This window comes from Vidua macroura, chromosome 10 (genome assembly GCF_024509145.1).
Source record: "Vidua macroura isolate BioBank_ID:100142 chromosome 10, ASM2450914v1, whole genome shotgun sequence".
NCBI classification, from domain to species: Eukaryota; Metazoa; Chordata; class Aves; order Passeriformes; family Viduidae; genus Vidua; species Vidua macroura.
Genome location: NC_071580.1, coordinates 4,405,151 through 4,425,320, shown reverse-complemented (window position 1 = coordinate 4,425,320; position 20,170 = coordinate 4,405,151). Strand labels below are relative to the sequence as shown.

Genomic DNA, 20,170 nt, shown 5'->3' with positions numbered 1-20,170 from the left:
GCCATGCCTTTTATGTTTGGGTAAATAAAAACTGGGGTGTTGGAGGACATGGAGGTAAAGGGGATTTTCAGGGCTCCCAGTCACAATGCTCTTTGTCTGGAGACTCTTGGGAAGGTGGTTTTGGAACAGGATAAGTGCAAGGAGGTGGGACATGTCCTTTGTAATGCTGCCCAGCAGTGAGCAGTGGCCAAGGGATGGAGCATCACCACCTGAAAACTCCTCTTCTACAAGATCAACCCATGGTCATTATAAAGACAATTCCCCTCCAAATGTTACTAACTTTGATTTGCTTTTTCTTTTGCTGTAAGTAAAATGTGCTTCTGGTTGATTAATGCTCTCAGAAACTACTTATTAGTAGTGTTTGAAGAAATAAAACCTGCAGCTCATTTTAAAATCCTGTTTCTGGGACTTCTTGCCCAGGAAAGGAGATGTGTTCAGGTGTGCAGTGTCGCAGGAGGAAAAAGCAGTAATGTCTGTGCATGCAGGGGTCGCCTGAGCCTGTTGCAGATTCAGTTATTTACAGAGTTGCTGTGAAATTGTATAACTTCAGGGATGAGTCATGGTAAATGGAAGAAGAGCCCTGAGAGCTGGCATGAGGCCATGCAAGGGCCGTGGTTAGCTCCACCACCCTGGGGAGATGCTGGGTGCCACTGCCAGGTGAAGGATGCTCAGAGGCTGTAGCAGCTACTTGTGGGGACTGAGTCTTTTCAAACCTGTTTCAGAACTATTATCAAATGGCCTTTTTCTTGTCATGAGATGGTTTGGGGGTTGACACTATGATTTTGGGACAGAACAGGGATGCTTGAGGTGACACTGGCCCCAGCCCCAGAGCTGGACTGGTTGCTGGAAATGGTTAAAGTTAAGCTGCCGTTCTTTGTCTCAATGTGAGCCCACTTAAGGCCTGCTTGTGCAACAATGTGATGCTCTGTACTTGGGGCCAGCGTGAGCATCGTGCAGGCCAGCAGAGGCTGAACCTGCCTGTTCCCCAAGGAGTGGGCTGCAGCTCCACCTCATACCCTGCCTGTGTCAGGGCTAAGCCACCCACCCGGCACGGCTCTGAGGAGATCCAGCAGAGATTCCTCAGCGATCAGGATGCATTTCCTGGCACAGGACGCCTGTCACAGCCACTGCTGCCCTGCAGCATCCGTGTCCTGCCCTGTGCTGCAGTTGGGACCTGCAGCTGGAGAGCTTTGCTGGGTTTGCTTCCCAGTTTTTCTCTTCTGGGAGATGCTGCACCACCCAGAGCTGGGGGGATGGGAAGGGGCTCATTAACCTCTGGTATCTTTACAGCAGTGCTGTAAATGCACCGAATTCTCTCTCTTAAATGTGTTTTATCAGCCTCAGCTGCTGTCTAACATGTGGCCCCAGCACTGCTGCCTGCCCCCCAGCTGATGTGCTTAGAGAGATGAGTGAACATAATTTTGGTTTTGTGCCAGCCACTGATATGCTACATCAGCCTGCTCTTAGAGAGCCAGCATCTTGCAGACCAGATCTGCCTTTCTTTTTTTTTTTTTTTTTTGTTCTGTTTTGGTTTGGTTTATGGCATACTTTTCCTTTTTTTTTTTTTTTTTTTTTAACATCAAAGCTGTCTCTGAATGACCCAGAGCAGTAAAATGGATGTGCAAATTGCCCCAGCACCTGGGGATAGCCTCACAGCCCCTCTGGAATCTTTGAATTCCTTCCACTGAGGTGACAAGAGTGTTCAGCTGTTCAAAAGCAGAGCCCCACCATAAACTTTAGCCCATTGCTTTCATCACACAGTTAGATTATCAACACCACCAATTACACTACACACAACACAGAGCAGGCAATAAGTGTGGCAATTCTGTCTAACATTATGCATGGTTCTTGCACTTTATTATTGAAATAAGGCATTAGCAATAATGCAGACCCTGTTGTTTTCAATCACCTGAACACTGCCTGGCCAGGCTCACCAGCCATGGGATGGGTCAGTGTTGCTTTGGGCTCTGCTGTGCCACTCTGCACCCTCTGGACTGTGATCACAACTGGCTGTCAGATGTGCAAGAGATTTGATGGGTAGGTCATTCATCCTGGTGGAGCCAGGCCTGGTTCTTTATCCTGTAGGAACACTCTGCTGCTCTCTACCAAGCTGACAATCAGCCCCTGTGGAAAGTGATTGCAGTGAGAGGAAGATTTACACACCAACTTTTCCCATCTGTGAGCCTCGGGGCCAGCCTAAAGCTAGCCCCTGCTAATCACCACATCCACATCCAGCCCGCTGTTCAGAGAATCAGTCTGGAGTCTGTTAGTGCCACTGAGAGTTCAGTATGTTCAATACTAAATTGCCTGGGGCCAAGCTGTGGAGGAGTGTGTCACAGCCCAGCTGGCACCTGCCAGGGGCTCAAAGGCAGAGGTGAGGCAGCCCTGGCACTGGGTTGCAGCATCTTGCCTGGCAGGGAGGGTAAGAGGGGCCAGGGAGGGATGGGAAAACTCCAGGATAACTCCATGCCTTCTGCCAGCAGACCTGGCCAAGGCATACGTGTGGCTGCGAGGCTTCCAGCCTTTGGCATCCAAAGTTTCCATGGAAGTCGAAGGGCTGCTCCTGGGGAGGTGAGTGATGGTCACCCATGCCTCCCAGCACTGCCCAGCTGCTCCACACCCCGTCCCCAGGAAGCCAGATTACAGGAAGGTTCTGCTCTAAGCAGCAGTGGGCAGGACATGGAAAGGCCACCCTGCTCGTGGGATGTTGGTGGCCTTTGATCCCTCCAGTTCCAGTAGTCTGGAAAGAACAGGGAGGGAAAGCATCATCCTCTTTGTGCCAGGCACCTGCAATAGGATGGGGATCCCTGAGGGGTACATGGGAAGCTTGGAGGGGGACATCTGTCCTGGCAAGGTTTTCACAGTGCTTGAAGGTTTGGTTTTGGGTCAGGGCCCCCATTTGTTTTCTGATTCCAGCCTTAGCAGCCTGGTAATTGTCAAATCCTGACAGTCCCATTGTGAAGGTATTTAACTGCAATGCAAAGAAACTGCTTGTAAATGCCTGGGTATCCACACACGGCGAGCAAACAAGCACCATTGGCAAAGATCTCAGCAGGAAGGACAAATATTGGGGAAAACTAAAAAGCTCAGCCTTGGGGCCCTTCCTGTCACGGCTACACCAGGCTTGGAGGGGAATGCAGGTGCTGTGGCTGGAATCAAAGCCTGCTTAATGTAATGAACTTTCCTCTTCCAGTTAAAGTTTTACTTTACTGGAGACCAGTGCAAAGATTAGTGGTCTTACACTCATCTTTGTTGTTTTTTCTCTTGCTCTTCTTCTGTAGAAAGTACATTTTGTGCCCATGTGAAGCCTGGCTGACCGAGAGCATCATCCAATGAGTGCTGTAGCTTGGCTGCCGGACCCATCAGGGGCTGATCTGGAAGATAACGACTTTAATCAGCATTAATCACCTTCCCGGCTGACTCAGACTTTGGCACGGTCTGCTGCCGCTAAGGATGCCACTGTCCCCCCCCCCCCCACCCCACCCTGGCCCTGCAGCTCCTCTCTCCTCTCTCTGACCACGTCAAGGACAGCAAATCCCAAGCCTGAGCAAGACCAGCTCAGACCAGCCTGTGCAGATGTGCAAAGTTCGTGAAAGCCGAGTGAGCTAACGCAAAAATATTTGGCAGCATCAGTAGTATTCAGCAGCATTGGCAGTATTTCCCAGAATCCACAATATTTGGATACCAGCCACAGCCATCAGCTGGTAGTGCTGAAAATCTCACTGTTCACACCACTGTAGGATTTTTAATGAAAGCCTCTTTTACTGTAACATTCTGGTAATTTTGTTGTCTTCTATGTCCACATACACACACAGCTATCTCCTCTGATAGGTGTGTGCTGGCATTAGAGCTGCCTGCTGAGGGGGCTCTGTGCATGCAGGTGTCTGTGTATGGCTACACAGACAGACCTGTATACATCTGTGTTTATATGTGGCTCTGTATGTGATATACACACCTGAATATGTTTTAAAGCAGGTGCTAAGTGCTATTTAAATAAAACTCTTAGTCATTTTCTAGCTGCTTTGCTACATGTGCTGGAGAGGTTTCTTCTCCCCGATTCAGCAAGAGGATTGTGATGTGACATGCATCATGCACAGACACTGAGGTAGGTGTTGAGCATCTTGAAACAGGCTCAAGCCCCTGGCACGTCACATTCCCAACTGTTCAGCTGAGGGACAGCCCCAAAACAGCCCTGCAGCTGGATCATTTGAATTTTCCAGATCCACTCTATGTCTTTGCAGGTCTCTCATTGTTTCGTGTGTGTCCCAAACACGGGGATTGGTGGTGCCTGCTTTGAGCTGAGCGGTGGCCAAATAATGCGTGGAAGACTTGGGTTTCTCATTAACTCCAGAGTTGATATAGTCCCATCTCTCCAAGCACCAGCCCGTTTTCCTGCCTCCATCCCAGCTCTGCTGTCCCTCCTTCCCTGCCCGAGCCCTCACCTTGCCCTGCAGCCCAGGACAGTGACTGTTCCCAGAAGGAGAGTGGAGGAGCTGCGGGGTGGATGAGAAAAGGAAAATGCAGACAGAGAAGGTAATCATGGCTCGCTGGTATTCCTGCACTAGACTTTCTAGTGAAATGACTAGAATTTCTGCAGGACCCCAGCACTGGGCAATCCCTTGCCAAAACCGAAACAAACCAAAAAAAAAAAATCCCCTCCACTAATTAATTGTGCACAGGGGAAAAGGGAAAAGGATCAAGGGGCTTTTTTTTTATTTTTAAGAGCTCTGTTGGCTCATTGGATAACTTTAACTGTGATGGAAGGAAGAAATGCTTTAAACAGCACTGCTGAAAAACACCCTTTTGGTGTTTTTTTCCCAGCTGTTGTGCTCCAGGGATGGGGATGGGGAACAACACGCTGCTGCTTCTTGCACTGCTCTTCTGGGCAGAGCTTTGGCTCCCACGAGCTCCAGGGCCAGGATGGGCAGTGGAGCAGGGAGAGCTGGACTGTCATTGTGGGGCAACACCACTCTGCCCTGGGGGCCTGATCTTGCCCGTGCCCATGGGCTTTCCTTGTCCTTTGGAGCAAGCCAACCACCTGTGCTGCTGCAGCAGCATCCCTGGATGCCTCTGTCCCAGCCAACTGGGCAGCAGAGTCCCCTGGGATAGGGGTGGGATGCAGCCCTCCCCCAGTTTTGGCACTGCTAGGACAGTATGATGAGGTTGTTCTTTGCTTCCTGCCCCAGCACCTCACAGGAACATTGGTCCTCTCCGTCTTCACTGCGGTGTTGGGCTTCTTCCAGTATGGCTACAGCCTGGGGGTCATCAACGCCCCCCAGAAGGTAAGTTGAGCCCCTCAAGCTGTGCACGGCCAAGGAACAGGGCAGCCAGGGCCAGTTTGTCCCTTGCAGAAGCCCTCAGGAAGACTCTGTCCCTTCCCAGGCAGTTTCTCCCACAGAACAAAACCCTCACAACAGGGCAGAGGGGTAAGAACACAGCCAGAACCCTCCATTGGCACTTTCCCAGGGAAAGGAGTGGGGTTCTGCACATAATGGAGCTGTCCCCACTGCAACATGGTCACTGTACTGAAGCCAAGGGACTGCACCCCTCCACCAAATCCAAACACCACGCTCAGCCCAGCCCCGGGAGGGGGAATGCTTTGTGCCTGCCATCGTGGTCCCTCCCCGCTGGGGTCTGGGTGTTGTGGAGCTGGGGGAACCCAAGATTTTACCCCTGCAGAGCCTGCAATGTAAATCTTTTTCTGAGGCAGAATAAAATCCAAAATCCAAAACAGGGGTTGGGGTGGTTATAGATCTGAGCTGACGGTGTTTTTCTCCTTTACCTGTCACAGGTGATAGAAGCACACTACGGGCGCGTGCTGGGCATTGTCTCCCCGGACAGATACACCACCAATGCCTCCGGGGAGGAAGGCACGTTCCCCCAGGCTGGCACAGAGGGCACATTCCCACCCCAGACTGACATCACCAAGGACCTTGCTACCTCCCCACACATCCTCACCATGTACTGGTCCCTGTCCGTGTCCGTGTTCGCCATCGGTGGCATGGTCTCCTCCTTCACCGTGGGCTGGATCGGCGACCGGCTCGGGAGGTGAGAGGCTCGTGTGTGCTCTGACTCTGTGCCACAGCCCAAACCCTTCCCACAGAACCATTTCTTCCCTCTAGAAATACAATTTGTGTTATTTTCAGCAATTTAGGAAAAAAAGGAAAAATAACCCTCCCAGCTTCCAAAATACTGTTTCAACCATCACAGAGATTGGGCTTTTTAAAATCCTGTTACAAATCAGACATTTTATTGCAACTCGAGTATTTCAGACAGCAGCTGATGAGCAGCCTTGATTAAGTTCTGGATTCCCCCTTTTCTTTCCATGGCAAAAGGAAGAGGAGGCCATCTGCATGGTATTTGCACAGGATGTAAAGTACCATTTATAATATAATTTTAACTACTTTGATTGTACCCTGGTCCCTGTATTTTGCAGTGCCTGCTATCATTGTTTTTCCCCTGTAGTACTGATTAAGTGACTTCACAGTTCCTCTTGTGCGTTGCAATGGCTGCTTTGGCTGAGTGAGGTGCCAGAGGAGCTGTGCTGCTGCTGCCTTGCAGAGTGAAAGCCATGCTGGTGGTGAACATCCTCTCCATCGCTGGGAACCTTCTCATGGGGCTGGCAAAATTTGGGCCATCCCACATCCTCATCATCTCCGGGAGAGCAGTCACGGGGCTGTACTGCGGTGAGTCCAGGCTGGGTCAGCCACTGAAAGCAGCTCCTTGGTAGTGTGTCCAGGGCTCCAGTTCAGAGTTTCCCATATTTTTTAAATCCTTTTTTTAGTTCAGAAGGGCTTTCACAGGTGGGAATTTCCCTCTTCTCCCTGTGTCTGCCCTTCTTGATCTAGGATCTTTCCCAGAAGTGTTTGGGTTGGCTCTATTATATCTTCATTTTACACATCCTGAAAGGAGCAGGTCCCTCTGTATTTCAAGGATGGATCTTGCTGGTGGCTGCTGTAAGAGCACATCACTAGCCAGGCTGGTTAACAGATTCCCTAGACAGAGAGCACAGGACCACTGTGCACAAAGAGGATATAGCCAGCAAATAATTGGGAATTACATTAGAATTAGTTTGGAAATAACAGCTCTTTATACTGTTACTGGCATGCAAATAAAATACTCCACTCTGAGGTTTCAAGGCAAGTTTTAAAAAGGCTCTTTGCCTTGTGATAACTTCTCCCAGCAGATAATCCCTGCTCTGTGCTCTGATGTGTGTGTTCAAGTAAAAAGGCTTCCCAGTTTGGGGCTCTCAATGCAGGGACATCCCAGCACCTTTCCAAGGTGCAGGTGGTTCCCAGCCAGGCGTGACGGGCTTGGTGGGGTGTGGGGTGCAGCACACAGGCTCCATCCTCCTTTCCCGTTTGGGAAGTGGTTTCTGCTGGTTGCTGAGCAGTGTCTGGAAGAGGTGACACCCACGTGTGCTCGGTGCAGGGCTCTCCTCCGGACTCGTGCCCATGTATGTCAGCGAGGTCTCTCCCACGGCCCTTCGAGGAGCGCTGGGGACGCTGCACCAGCTCGCAATCGTCACGGGTATCCTCTTCAGCCAGGTAAGCAGGAAAACACACACATCCAGAGAGGGTGTTTCAGAGAATAGGAAGACCATAGTGATATACTGGGCTACTGTTCACCATTCCACCCTAAAACTGAAGGAGTGTGTGAAACAATCTGTTTTAATGGGGTTAAACCCCTGCCGTCAGTAAGAGGTGTCTTAACAAAGACAACTTCTCAAGAAATAGAAAACACTTCTGCAAACAATTTCTCCTGTCCCTGAAGAATATTTTTCAGCATCTCATCAGTGCCAGGCTGGATCCTGAGCATGAGACCCCTGATAATCAGGTTCTCAAAAATGGCTTCATTAGGGAAGTAGGGAGCCCAAAGCCCCCATCAGCATTGCCCACCATGGCACAAGTCCCAGCTACACAACAGGTGGGCACATAAATGTACAGAAAACAAACACATCCAGAAATAAAGAGTTGGTATTTGCTTCTAGTTTTCCCCCAGCTTGTCACTTCAAAACACCATAGTGGTCAATTGCTTTCTCTTCTTAGGGTGCAAAATGATCCATTCAAATATGCCTCAATTATTCCAGATCCTTGGACTAGACTTTCTTCTGGGCAATGACGAGATGTGGCCCCTGCTCCTTGGTCTGTCTGGCGTGGCTGCCCTGCTGCAGTTCTTCCTGCTCTTACTGTGCCCTGAGAGCCCCCGATATCTTTACATCAAACTGGGGAAGGTGGAGGAAGCTAAAAAAAGTAAGATATTCTGGGCTTGCCTAGAGTTGCTTTTATACTTTGCATAATGCAAAACAGAGAAGGAAAAGCCTGGCTGAGGACTCACATGTGACTGTGGTTGCTCCATCTCATGCTCTGAGCTGCTGAGATACAAACTAGCTCTGGATCAAAAACTATTGAGACATTTGCATGGGACCAAGCAGCACTGCTGAGGGATGAGGCTTGAGAGTGATCTCAGGGCTGTTGCAGAGCTGATGTGCTGCTGCCCCTGACTAAGCAGATGCATCCTGGATCCTTGGATGTGCCATAGGAACCCTCAGAGCAAGAGGACACAGCTGTCCATGTGGTTGGCTTACCTTGAGTTTTGCCTAAAGAGATTCTTGTCCCTACATAAACAACTTACCTACCACTGAGAATAAAATGTCAATCTTTTTTTTTTTTTTCCCTAAGATTTGAAAAGGCTTAGAGGAAATTGTGATCCAATGAAAGAGATTGAAGAGATGGAAAAGGAAAAGCAAGAAGCTGCTAGTGAAAAGAAAGTCTCCATAAGACAGCTTTTCACCTCTTCCAAGTACAGGCAAGCTGTCATTGTGGCGCTGATGGTGCAAATATCCCAGCAGTTCTCTGGAATCAACGCGGTGAGTCTCCCCAAAATGTTTGTCTCTCAAGAGATCCATGCTGAGCATGAAAAGGCAGCTCTGGCTCCATCCAAGCCATGCAAGGATGGAAGAAGGCTTTCCCATGGCTGCAGTGGGCTCCTGGGTCCCTGCCAAGCTGGCTGTAGGAGGGCAGGAGGGGAGAAGGGTGGGAGGGAGTCCAGCACAAAACCAGCTGGCACAAAGGCCCATGCTGAGCCCTCCCATGACCCTCCCCTACCCAAGTTTGCCAGTAGTTTGCTCTCTTTAATGACATCATACTCATCCCAGAATCACTATTTTCTGGCTGGTTTTAGCTAAACAACTTTTGTATCATCTCCTGGAATACCAGAAATCACCATTTGACACCCAGAAGCATTAAGGAGCACACAGGGATGCCCAGCCTACCTGTCTCCAGGTCATGCCCACCCCACCCACCAGCCACCCTTTACCTCCTGCCCTTAACTTTCACCAGAAAGGCATCACCTTATTCTTGGAGAGAAGAAAGAAATAGGAGTCATTGCAATGAGACTATTTTAAAATTAACATAAAACTCGGCCATACTAAGATATTTGTCTTGAGTGCTCAGTGCTGGTGATCTGGATTTTAAGATTAAACATAGACTACACAGAAGAAAACAGATTTAATATGCAAATGCAGTAGCTCAAGAGGGGAATTTCAACAGGATTTTTAACTCCCTCAGGCTCCTATGAAATTTTCAGCTTTAATTATTATAACAAGCCGTTAAAAGTTGAAAAATTAATCATAATTAAATTACACCACATCTCAGCCAAGCAAGTGCAACTCTTCCCTCATAAGAACAAAAAGTTTCAACAGCCCTGTTGCCTAATCCTTCATCCTGATGTATTCTGATAGATCTTTTACTACTCCACAAATATTTTCGAGAGAGCTGGGGTTGACCAACCAGTTTATGCAACCATCGGTGTTGGAGTGGTGAACACGGTCTTCACTGTTATCTCTGTAAGTAAATACTTCTGCCCCCTGGACTATAAAGACACATAAGGTACAGTGTGGTTTTGAAACATGATTTTATCCTGGAGCTGGGATTTGCAATGTTGCAGGACTGACCCTGAACACCTAACAGGGAAAAATCATTTCCTGGGCAAGTTTAATTTGAAAATTCAAGCCTTGACATAGAGCATGTGGCTATTGATCAGCACTGCTAAATGCCTCGTGAGTGGAAACTGCACCACTGTGTTCAGAGCAGCTCTGAAAACTCTGCATTTCCCCCAAAAAGAAAAGTTGCCCTCAAGACTGCAATTCTGCAGGTCCTATTTCCCCAGGGAGCTGGCAGGGGATGGGGGCTCTGATAGGGAAGTCACCAGCTCCTGGTCTGCTCTTACCTGTCATCTTTCAAACTGTTTTCTGTATGTACATAGCACCTGCACAAGTGATCTACAAAGGCTATTCCACAGTAATAAAAGTAATCCAGCACCTATCCTCATCCTATCTATGCGGGGCTCTACAGCAATAAAAGGGTGGTTCTGTTTCCACAGACCTTCCCTTCATTTGTCTCTCTCCTGAGAGGATTAACACAATTCCTATCAGCTGGCAATTAGTTTTATAAAGTGGCCATTAATATAAGATCAGGAAATGCCAGGCCTATTTCCCTCATATCTCTCTCAAGATTTAGGGAGTAAAGAACTTTCACCAACATGATGCAGGACTGGCTGCAAGGCAGAAATACACAGCTCCAAGAGATTTGGGACAAGGAGACAATTTTCAACTGAGAGAGAGGAGGATTTGATTAGGTATTAGAAAGAAATTCTTATCTGTGAGGGTGGTGAGGCACTGGCACAGGTTTCTTAGAGAGGCTGTGGATGCCCCATCCCTGAACTGTCCAAGACCAGGCTTGGTCTTGTGGAAGGTGTCCCTGCCTATGACAGGGGGTTGAAATTGGATGATTTTTAAGGTCCCTTCCAACCTAAACTGTTCATACTCCAGTATGTGTGAGAGAGGACATCTTGGAGTAAACCTGCCTTAGAGAAAGTCCATAATAGGCCACATGAGGAGAAAATGTGATGTTTATTGTGAAATGAGGCACAGAGGTGTGCAGCTGGAAGAAGCCTTTCTTCGGCAGGGAAGGTGTCCTGCAGTTCAATCTCCACCCCAAGGCTGTGGTACTTGCAGCCTTGGGCATTTGCTCTTTGCTTCTTTTGTCCATGAGCACTTAAAAATTACCTGCTTTTGTCAATAAATGACAGACCCCGATCAAAAGGCAGAAGTGCTGAGAGCTGGGTGGACCTTGGCAAGGGGAGAAGGGAGCAGAGACTCATCTTCTGCAACTTCACATGTCAGCACATGAACTGCCTCCAGCAAAAGACGGTCTCTGGGAAGTGTAAATCATGGCTGTAATGGCAGCAAAGGTGGAGCTGCTGGCCAGAGGTGTCCTTTCAAGCAGAGTGGGCAGCCTCAGAGACTGCTGCGTGGTTAGGCCAGGACAGCTGCACTGTCCTCTGGAGGGACCTACAGCTCCCTGTCGGGTGAGGTGTCTGCTAGAGACTTAGGTATCTGTCAGAAGCTGGGTGACATGGCTGGAGTCCACCAAAAGGAGCTGAGAAGGAGCAAACTAAGCTTTGTGACTACCAGCAAAGCAAAATGAGTCTGGGAGTGATTGGACAAAAAATCCTGACTGCAGCTGCTACACAACTATCCCTGCCTTAGGACAGGCAAGGTGCAATGGCCCGTGACGTGACCTGAATTGCGCTAACATTTTGAAGCCTGATTTCAAATGAATGCAGACCTAGAAAGTTTTTAGTACCTGGAAGAAAAAAAGAAAAGGGAGAGAGAGAGAAAGTCCAGAGTCAGCAATTCATGTGTAGGAATGGTGGGAAGTCCTGAGAGCTTGGAAATGCATGGGCTCTGAGTGTGTGTGCCTTTGCCTTGCCCTTGGCAGGGTGACTGCTCAGTCAGGCTCCCCAGCAGCTGCCAGCAGAACTTCTGACACTTGGAAACCAGCACATAAATCTGTACCACTAGAGCTAAAAGAGCAAAAGAACAGTGTGGCAGTGGTAACAGGCTGGTTATGGCTAATGGACCTGATCCTGAGAGTGGTGGTGCTGGACACTGAGCTCCTGCATGTGTTTCTACAGGTCTTTCTGGTGGAGAAGGCGGGCAGGAGATCCCTGTTCCTGGCAGGTTTGATGGGCATGTTAGTCAGCGCCGTGGCCATGACAGTTGGGCTTGTGCTCCTGGTAAGAATTTCTCTCCATTTTTTTTCTCCCTGGTTTGAAAACAAGAGAAGATCCCATCAAAGTCAGTCCAAAACATTGCTGCAAGCCCCTGTCAAGATTAAAAAGCAAATAAGGGGTGGCCTCCTTTGCTGAACACCCTGGTTATTAAAGGGTGCCATTCCGCATCATTTTGCTGAGCTGCAGGCAAGGAGAGGGCTCAAAGTAACAGCTGAGCTGATGGCTGTGAACTCCTCCAGGCAGCAATGCTGGTACCACATGCCCAGCCAACACCTGGCACAAGAGTTTAAAACCTTAATTATTCATGTCGAGTCCCCCTTTGTCTGAATAGAAAGAAATTTCTGTAAAATAAGCCTAAATAAAGTAATTAGTGATAATTAATGAGAGTTACTTTGGGACTATAACACCAACCTCTTGCAGAGCCAGTTTGCCTGGATGAGCTATGTCAGCATGGTTGCAATCTTCCTCTTCGTCATCTTCTTCGAAGTGGGGCCTGGGCCCATCCCCTGGTTTATCGTAGCCGAACTGTTCAGCCAGGGCCCGCGCCCTGCCGCCATCGCTGTCGCCGGCTTCTGCAACTGGGCCTGCAACTTCATCGTGGGAATGTGTTTCCAGTACATAGCAGTAAGAAATCTCTTAAATCTCTTTGTCACACAAATAAACGACTGGCACGATCCCATGTGAATGTGCCTCCCAGATTTCCATGCCCTAGTCTGGCTGGGCACCTCAACCTCAGCCGAGGTAGGAAGGGGAAGCCATCCCTGTGGCGCTGATGGTGGGTCTCCCCATTCTCACTTTCCCACTGCAGGATCTGTGTGGACCATACGTGTTTGCAATCTTTGCGGGTCTGCTCCTCATCTTCTTCCTGTTTGCGCACTTCAAAGTACCGGAGACGAAAGGAAAGTCCTTTGAGGAGATTGCAGCTGTGTTCCGCCGCAAGAAGCTCTCGGCCAAAGCCATGACTGAGCTGCAAGACCTGCGACGCAGCGAGGAGGCATAGACATCCCCTGCACCCAGAAAGGAGGGACTGGGCATGCACCTCCTTCAGGCACCACGGGAAGAATGTTGGGCAAAAGTCTCATTTCACAAAAACCTTGCAGCTGGCAGACCAAGAAGACCCATCCATTGGATTTCTTCTGGCTGCTGCAGTTTACACCTCCCAGCCACCAGTGCTAACCTGGAATTTTCCTCTGAGACACTTGGGACAGCTGGGCTGCAGGACAGGGACAGGGAAAGGACAGGAGGAGTATGGTACATGTCCGTCTCAATGCCCTTCTGGAAGAGCCCAGTGGGACAGTGATCTTACCAGATGGCATTGAGTAGGGCTGTCTCTTAGCTGAAATGAAGGAAAGAGGGGCTGCTGATGCTGCAGCCTCATGTTTTCACTTTTTTATCCCCATCTCTCTGCTTCATTCTGGTGAGTGACCTGGTCCCTTTAAAATCCAACTGCTCGTGCAGTTGTGCCACCAGCACACAGCACTGATCACCCCAGGTGCTAAGGAAAACAGGTGGAGCAAACACCCCCTTACTCTTGCTTCTGCAGAGGAAGACGGTGGATCCCACCTGAACCGGCTGAGATGTACTTCTCTTGCTTTGCTATCTGTGCATTATGGAAATGCTGTCTTATCTCATAAGGATTTCTCAGTTGCAACAATTTTTTTGAGAATCTTAGAAACTGTGGCTGGGCTGATGGGCACTTTTCCTACATTTCAGCCAAACTATTTAGTTCTCTCTTTCCTCCCAGGAAGCCTCTCCTCTCCCCCTTCTCCCTGCTGCAGCACAAGGCACAGCACAACACTAACCACACAAAAGGCCTGGGCACTCTTGGCCTCCATGTGAGGAGACTTGAGCTCTGCTGCCACCCCTTCCATGGTGTGACCATTGCCAGGGCACCTCCTTCCCCATCTGCACCTTCCTTCCCTTCCTTTCATAGAGTGCTCAAGACCCACAGGCTCCAGGTCCAGCCAAGGGCTCAGGCTGCTCATAGAGCAACAATTAATAATAACCCAAAGAAGAAATGGGTATTGGAAGGTTAACTGGAAGGTGCCACTTACCTAACTCCCATTTTGCATCACTTAGCATTTTGCTGGCTGGGTGTGCTTCAGCCAAGATAGTGTGCAAGCAGGAGGTCATGCCGTTTCCACAGCCTTATTTGTGCTCCTTTTGCTTCTTTATGAGACATTTTTATGTGGCAGAATCAAACTCCGAGGATTTTTCTTCCTTTTTTGGGGGCATATTTTGGAACCATCGTAAAAGCCTGCTCTCTGCTTAAGATTTCCATGTCCCTTGTTGTGATACCAGATTAGTTTTTAGCAACTTTCTCAGGGTAGAAACCCATTATTTATTTAGAGGTGAAACACCAGCATTACTTGGTCACTGTGTGCTCACCATGGCTGTTGGTGAAGCAGTGGCCAAAATGTAACACAGGATTGAGCATAATGAAAGGCACAAAACAGATGGGCTGAGGAGGATCACATTGCTGCTATGGGTTTGGTTTTAGGGGAGGTTCATGCTCCTTTCTATGTGCCTGAACTTTTTTCCTGTGCAGACTTTACTGTCTTGGTATTAAGATCCTACAGCACACTCTGGTCACTTCCAAGTGATGGGAAGTGCAGCCACAAGGTCCACTGGCAGAAATGCCTGCCCCTGGTGTGTGCACTGGAGCAGTAAGATTGCACCACAGGCTTTGCTGGAGTGACTGCTGGGATTTAACTAGAGGAGAACTGGGTCAGCGCTGTCATGTGCTGCAGTGGTGGGTGACCCAGGTCTGACACGGGGCACGCAGGGCTGCTGGAACCAGATCCCAGGCTAGGGATGGGAAGAGAACAGCAGAGCTGGGGCACAGGTCTGTGTTGAGCTGTCCAGCTGCACACAGGTCCCCCCAGGTGAGGCCAACGGCCACAGCAGGCTCAGAACCACTCCACTGGCTATGTGTACTGTAAGTTAAATATAATGGATTATCTGAATGTACAAAAAGGAGAAAAAAAGAGGATTCTTGCTATCAGCATTGTTATCTAGGTCTGTTAGATAAAAGATGAACAACATCTATGGCATGGGATGGCTTGCGCTGCTGTTTCCCCCCCCTGCACATCTCAGACATACATCCAATGCCAGATGGGAGCTATTTCCCTAGCAGGACACATTTGCTCCACAGGTGGTAAAAGCTGTGCAAGCCCTCAGCTAAATCCCTTTGAAACAGGTGGTCCGGAGGTGAGACTTGGGGTTGGAGGTAGCCCTGGAGCTGGTGGCAGCTGGCTTTGGCCGGGATGAACCCTGATGGGAGGGATGCCAGCGTCTGGCCCCAGCTGTCCACACTGCCCAGTTCACCCCACTGTGAAGCACCTCTGCTTGCATGGTGCTGGTGCAGCCTAAAACCTGGTGCTGGGACCTCTGTAGGCTTGAGAGGCAGGAGGAACATTTGGGGAGAAGTGAGGTTCAAAGCAGATTTGCCACTGCTCTGAGGGCCCAGTCAAGCTGGGTTCCCTGTGGTCATACAGGGGGTACAAATTTATTTCCTAAAATTCTGCTAAGCTTTGTCCTATTGTCTGGGGGGCATCAGTGACTCTGCCAGCAGCTCAGCAGTGAGGGGCCTTATTGATCAACATTGAGCAGTCAGTCCTGGCTTTCCTGTGTCACTGGTGAATGACAATAGAAAGCCCAGTTCAGTTACTGTAGTGCAACACATAAATCAGTTTAACAAAGCCCACAGTATTAACATTGCCCACAGCTACAACACTGAACTTCCCAGAAGAGCTGCCTGGGGGTTCAGAGGCACCTGTGGAAAATGGAGTGTCAGGCTATGTTTCCTTGCAGCAGCTGCCATGTGGAAGGTAAGGGAGTTTAATCCTTTCAGCCTGGGACAGAGTAAGGCATTGCTGGCCCTTTGTCCTCCCCATGGCTGCAGTGAAGGATCAAGCTGGGCTTTACTGTCACAAGAGCACTTTAACCATATGCCAGCACAGGATGGGGTCATTAGAGTTAGTTAAATCTGACGATATGTTTACTTTTGTCTCGTCCCATCAGGCTGATAATTAGGACTGTACACTTTATCTGTCCTTGCTACATCCAAGTTCCAGTTAAAACTTGTTCTTGAGACACAGCTCGTTGAATCATTATTTTTATCTCTCGCCTTTACAGTTTTACTAAGTTGCTAATCATTAAGAAAATTTAAAAGACCAAGTCAAACTTATTAGCTAAATGGTCGTTGCATTTTAGTAACATGCTAAATATGTTCTCATACCATGCCTGGCTAATAATGCAATATAATTAATAATCCCTGAGAAAGCATCTTGTCAGCAAGAGCTTTGACAGTGTTTTCCTAATGTGCTGAGACAACAGCCATTAGGACTTTTCTGTTGTGCCAACGGTATCTAGTCTCCCACTCTCTAGGTTTAATTTTAAAATTAGTTTGACTTCCCTAATTCAATAAACTTAGGACATTTGGCCCCATTAACGCTCTCCACACTAATTTATCACAGGTTTTTCTGCCTCATTTCAACTTGTTTTTCATCACTGAGAAGCACTACCCTCTATCTCTGGAGTCAAACAGCTGATAATGATGAAGCTAACCCAAGTACTACTTATGCAGGGACAAAGTCTTTGAGGTATGATGAATTTTCTGAGGTGTTCAATGTCCTTATCTTTCACCGGAAATCTATGGGAACTGAGGAATTTCAAGGTAGGATATCAGGTCGGGATCCAGCAGAATGTGTAAGCATCAGATTAAATTTAAGGTAACTGAGTGTGTTCAAGTATTTCACGAAATCCTGAAGCAACACTGGCAAATTTCACCCAGAGGCACAGCCTGAGTAAGCTGTGCTGAAAGGGAAGGAGTCTCCTCCCCAGCACTGGGGCAATAAATCCTGGCTGCAGATCAGCAGTCCTTAAATTTTACAGGCTGTAGATACAAGTGCAGACCCGAGGCTTGGGGAGTGTCCTGCGTTTTGCCTCCCTGCACTCTGTTCAGGAGAGTGGTTCTGTGACTCTGATAAACTTCAGGACCCTGCAAGTCAGGGTGGAATATCACTGCTCCAGCACTGCTGCAGCCCCAGGAGGAGGGAACAGCTGGAGTTACTTTGTGCTTTCCTTCTTCCCCGTGGGGAAGTTACAATTACAGTGGTTCCTGCTAGCTCACAGTGTCACCGCACTGTCACCGCTTGCCTCTGATCCCCTGAGTGTGCCCAGGGTGATTTTCTGGGCATTCCAACATGGGCTCGGCACAGGAAGCAGCTGGTGAACGGCAGGACTAAAGCAGTGCCCGGAGCAGAGTGGGTGCCTGTGGCAAGGTCACTACAGAGGGTCCCTGGCCCCATTCCTGCAACACAGACACACTGTTCCTAGGAGCTCTGAGGGCCTGCTGAGCGTGGCACTGTCCTGTGGAGGGGGATCGCTGATCCACAGCTTCTCTCAGGTCCTCCTGCTCAAGGCTGTGCCCACAAGCCAGTGTGAAGCCTCACCCCAACAGTGAGGACACGGTGGGATCCCAGGAAAGTCATTTCAGCAGCTGAAACAGAGACATTGCTCAGGTTGGAACAGGGCTGTTTACACCACTCCGCTCATGACCTGGTATTTCTAATCGTGTGACCTGACCCCACAGCCCAGGGGTGTAAACACCACCTCCTGCCTCTCATGGGCCGGCTGGAAACAGGTGAGATGTTTCTGGAAACAAGGTGGGATGTTTACCCCAGCACTGGCTGAAATGCATATTCTCAAGGCTGGGCTTTGATGAGGCGCTTTAGGGCATCAGACACTTCTCCAGGACATAACTGAGAACAGACACAACTCACTAAGTTTAAATCTTCCTAAAGTTTTCTAGTCCCTCTTCACTTCTTAAAGACACAGATAGGAGAAGAAAAATGTGTTAACATTCTGACCCTACTTGAGAGAAAAGGTGTGTGATCCAGTTGTGCAGTACTGGAAAAAAAACCACCTTTAAAGGTGAAAGGATAAGGTATTTTATTTACAAATATGTTTTGAATCAAATTGCTGTTCTTGTATAGAAAAGTGGGATAATCACATTAATATTATCAAGAACTGCACTTTAGAAAATTAATGTTGATCTAGACAAAGGAATGATGCCTGCAGGCAATAACTGATGGATTGGATTTCCAATGTTTTTTATTGAATGCCAAATAAAGGCTGTCTTGGAATATTTGTTTTGGGTCTGAAAAAATCAATATCCTCTACAGCGCTCTTCAGTAAAAAGACTTGATTTAGCCCAGAAGATCTCTCAAGTAATTCAAAATGAATCTGTTAATTGTGGAAAACCAGCCAAATTTATCAACTGATACTTGAGGAAAAAAAAATGTCATCAGTAGTGCTTAGCCCCAGGCTGCTGCAGTTTGGGTTCAGAACAGTTGGTAGTTTTCTCACAAAGTGTTTTTTTAGAAGATAAAAAGCACTAGAGCATGTGCAACTGGTCGCACACTTGCAGGTAAACAAACACACACTGCACATGTTAAAACACTTAGCAGGATGCCCCAGATTCTGCTTATCAACCGAGACAGCAGCAAAACGGGCAGGATAAAGGGTATCATCTCCAGAGCAGGCTGGGTGAGGCAGCATCCAGGGAAAGCCCAAGTAAAGGAGAGAGAGGATGAGTGGCCCCATGTAAATGAGAGCCAAACGTAACCCCTTGGCTGTACAACTTGGAGTGTGTAACCAAGAGCAGGACCACAGGCAAACAAATCACAAAAATTAACACAGATTAAATAAAACATCTCATGGTGACCCATTTAAAAATGTGATGTTAAAAGTGACTTGTGTAGCTACCCCATTAGAGCACAGATGACAAAGTCAGGGTCTCAGGGCAAAAAAAATGTAGGACAGCACACAGCAGCCTGTGGTGGTATTGGCTGAGGCAGGTGCTGCCACTGCTGCCACTGAATTCCTGCATTTTCCTGGTTTTGTTGTATTTGTAGGCGATCTGCAGGGCACCCTACAGAGCTGGGGCTCATCTGCCAGCAGCTCACAGGAAAGCTCCTGGTGAATTTGTTCAAACAGCTCGAAGTATTATGACATCTGATTAGGAGAGATTTAGTAAAAACAGTCCTTTGGCCTCAGGACCCCCTGATCAGGCTTCCCTGGCCACAGACCTCTCCTGAGGCAGCGCAGGGAATGGCTGTTGGACAGGATGAGGGCTGGGTCATAGTTTAGAACACTTTGGATTGGAAAATCTCTTTAAAGAATAGCTATTCCAAACCCCTACCATGAGTGCAGACATCTTTCACTAGATCAGATTGCTCTAAACCCCATCCACTCTGGCCTGGAACACTTCCAAGGATGGGATATCCACAGTTTTTCTGAATATGGTTTTTCCAAACCTTCCCTCTTTTCAGCTTGGAACCATTGGCTCTTGTCCTGTCACTATAGGCCCTGGTAAAAAGTTTCTATCTTACACGTAATCCTCCTTTATACATGGAAAAACTGCAACAAGGTCTCCCTGGAACCTTCTCTTCCCCAGGCTGAACAACCCCAACTCTTTCTTTACAGAGCATCATCTTCATGGTCCTCCCCTGGATCTGCTTCAACAGATCCATTTGTTTCTTATGGTGGGGACCGCAGAGCTGGCCACAGTATTCCAGTACTAATAATTCCACCATTACTAAAATATCAAACAGAAGCCCTCGGTAAGGATCTCAGCTTTCTCCGTCCCTTTAGGCTGATTATAATGCTTTCAAAACGCTCCTTTCTGATTAAGTGGGGGCACGCGAGGCAGACAAAGGAGTTCTGTGTGCACAGTCACACACGGCTCACTCGGCTTTGGGGACATTTTGGGGACACACATTCCCCCCCCACACGTTCCTCTAACTCCCACCGCCGCACCCGCGCAGCCCTCAGCCGCCCAAGATGGCGGCGCGGCGCGCGGGCCGCGGGGAGGCGGCGGCGCGCGGCGCCGCCTGGCGGCCGACGGGAGGCGCCGCCGCGGCGCCCTGAGGGGGCGTGGCCATCGCGCGCGAGTGGGCGGGCGCGGGAAGCGCCGCCGGCACGTGGTTCGGGGGAGAGGGGCCGGAAGGCCACGCCCTCCCCCCCTCCCCTCCACCCCGCGGAATCGCCGCGGGCCAATCAGCGGCGGCGGAAGTGGCGGGGCGGG

At 49.0% G+C, this 20,170-nt stretch overlaps 1 protein-coding gene across 1 annotated transcript; it reads left to right on the top strand.

The window, feature by feature from the left end:
• The first annotated feature begins 4,401 nt into the window (after window positions 1–4,401).
• SLC2A2 (solute carrier family 2 member 2) lies at window positions 4,402–13,753 on the top strand. The gene is made up of 11 exons (XM_053986249.1): window positions 4,402–4,533; window positions 5,187–5,282; window positions 5,792–6,048; window positions 6,562–6,686; window positions 7,432–7,547; window positions 8,090–8,252; window positions 8,682–8,869; window positions 9,743–9,847; window positions 11,980–12,081; window positions 12,499–12,702; window positions 12,887–13,753. The coding sequence occupies exons 1-11, from the start codon at window positions 4,519–4,521 to the stop codon at window positions 13,076–13,078; spliced, it is 1,563 nt and encodes a 520-aa protein (XP_053842224.1). The 5' UTR covers window positions 4,402–4,518; the 3' UTR covers window positions 13,079–13,753.
• The last annotated feature ends 6,417 nt before the right edge of the window (window positions 13,754–20,170 follow it).